Source organism: Branchiostoma belcheri, unplaced genomic scaffold (genome assembly GCF_001625305.1).
Source record: "Branchiostoma belcheri isolate BF01 breed outbred unplaced genomic scaffold, Haploidv18h27 scaffold34, whole genome shotgun sequence".
NCBI lineage: Eukaryota > Metazoa > Chordata > Leptocardii > Amphioxiformes > Branchiostomatidae > Branchiostoma > Branchiostoma belcheri.
Window position 1 is genome coordinate 2,579,022 of NW_017803954.1, and position 942 is coordinate 2,579,963.

The following is a 942-nucleotide window of genomic DNA, read 5'->3' on the forward strand; positions in this document are numbered from 1 at the left end:
GATATGATTGAATGAATGAATGAATGAATGAATGAATTTAAGTCTAATTAGAGCAGGTTACATGCATTTTGAAGCAAGGTTCATTGCAAATCAACTTTAAGTACACTGGTGTTATCAATCAATCAATTGTGTTAGTTAGAAAAAAAAAACTTAACCATAGGTCATGATGTCTCTTTGATATCCCACAGTTCCAGGTGTTCCTGCCTTACCTCATACCCAGGCCGCAGCTACAGTAACCATGACCCCCCAGCCTGACGGAGGAGCACAGACACACGACAACAGAATACCAGAGGGGACAGGGGAACCAACTGTGGAGTGAGTCATCACAGTTTAGATTCTGTTTCTTCATTATCTATCCTCTTGTATGTGTTGCCCTTTGTTTCTTACAGAAACATTTTGATGGTGATGAAATAATTTCCTTTATGGATTACATTAATGTCACAAATGCATTGCTGTTTGAATTTCTCATCTGGATGTTGATATTGAAGGGTCATATTGAAGGGTGCCTGAGGACTTTTTGGAAATACTAATATAGAAAAAAAACTCTATCTGACATGGTAGACTTTTTGGTCTATTTTTATAATCTATAACATATTTTTTGCCAGGGCCACATTTTGACCGCGAAATTGAACGACAAAGTTCGCAATTTTTACGCGCCATCTACCATCCGGGCTCCCATATATGGAGTGCTCTTCCAAATATGGGGTGCTCTTCCAAATAATGTGCACACCCCCCGGCCCCACTGAAGCGAAAGCACGATTCCGCTGGGCCACTTGAAGCAAGGAATGTGAACTGTCACAGTGTGTGTGAGCTTCACTTTGCCATTGGGAAAGGAAAAGACAATTTTCCTGATACTTAGAGCGTTTGTAAATACAGTACATCATGTTATTTGTAGACCGCTAAGTAACCAAAATCTGCCAACTGCAAAGAATTACGAAAACC

The 942-nt window shown here is 40.0% G+C and overlaps 1 protein-coding gene across 4 annotated transcripts in view; it reads left to right on the top strand.

The window, feature by feature from the left end:
- The window catches only part of LOC109475582 (low-density lipoprotein receptor-related protein 4-like), a 63,983-nt gene that overhangs the window by 55,462 nt on the left and 7,579 nt on the right, over positions 1 to 942 (top strand). The window contains exon 28 of one of the 4 annotated variants that reach the window (XM_019776276.1): positions 189 to 315. The exons of the other annotated variants lie outside the window; for them this stretch is intronic. Coding sequence (XP_019631835.1) covers positions 189 to 315 — 127 coding nt within the window. The remainder of the gene's footprint in view (positions 1 to 188; positions 316 to 942) is intronic. 4 annotated transcript variants of the gene reach the window in all.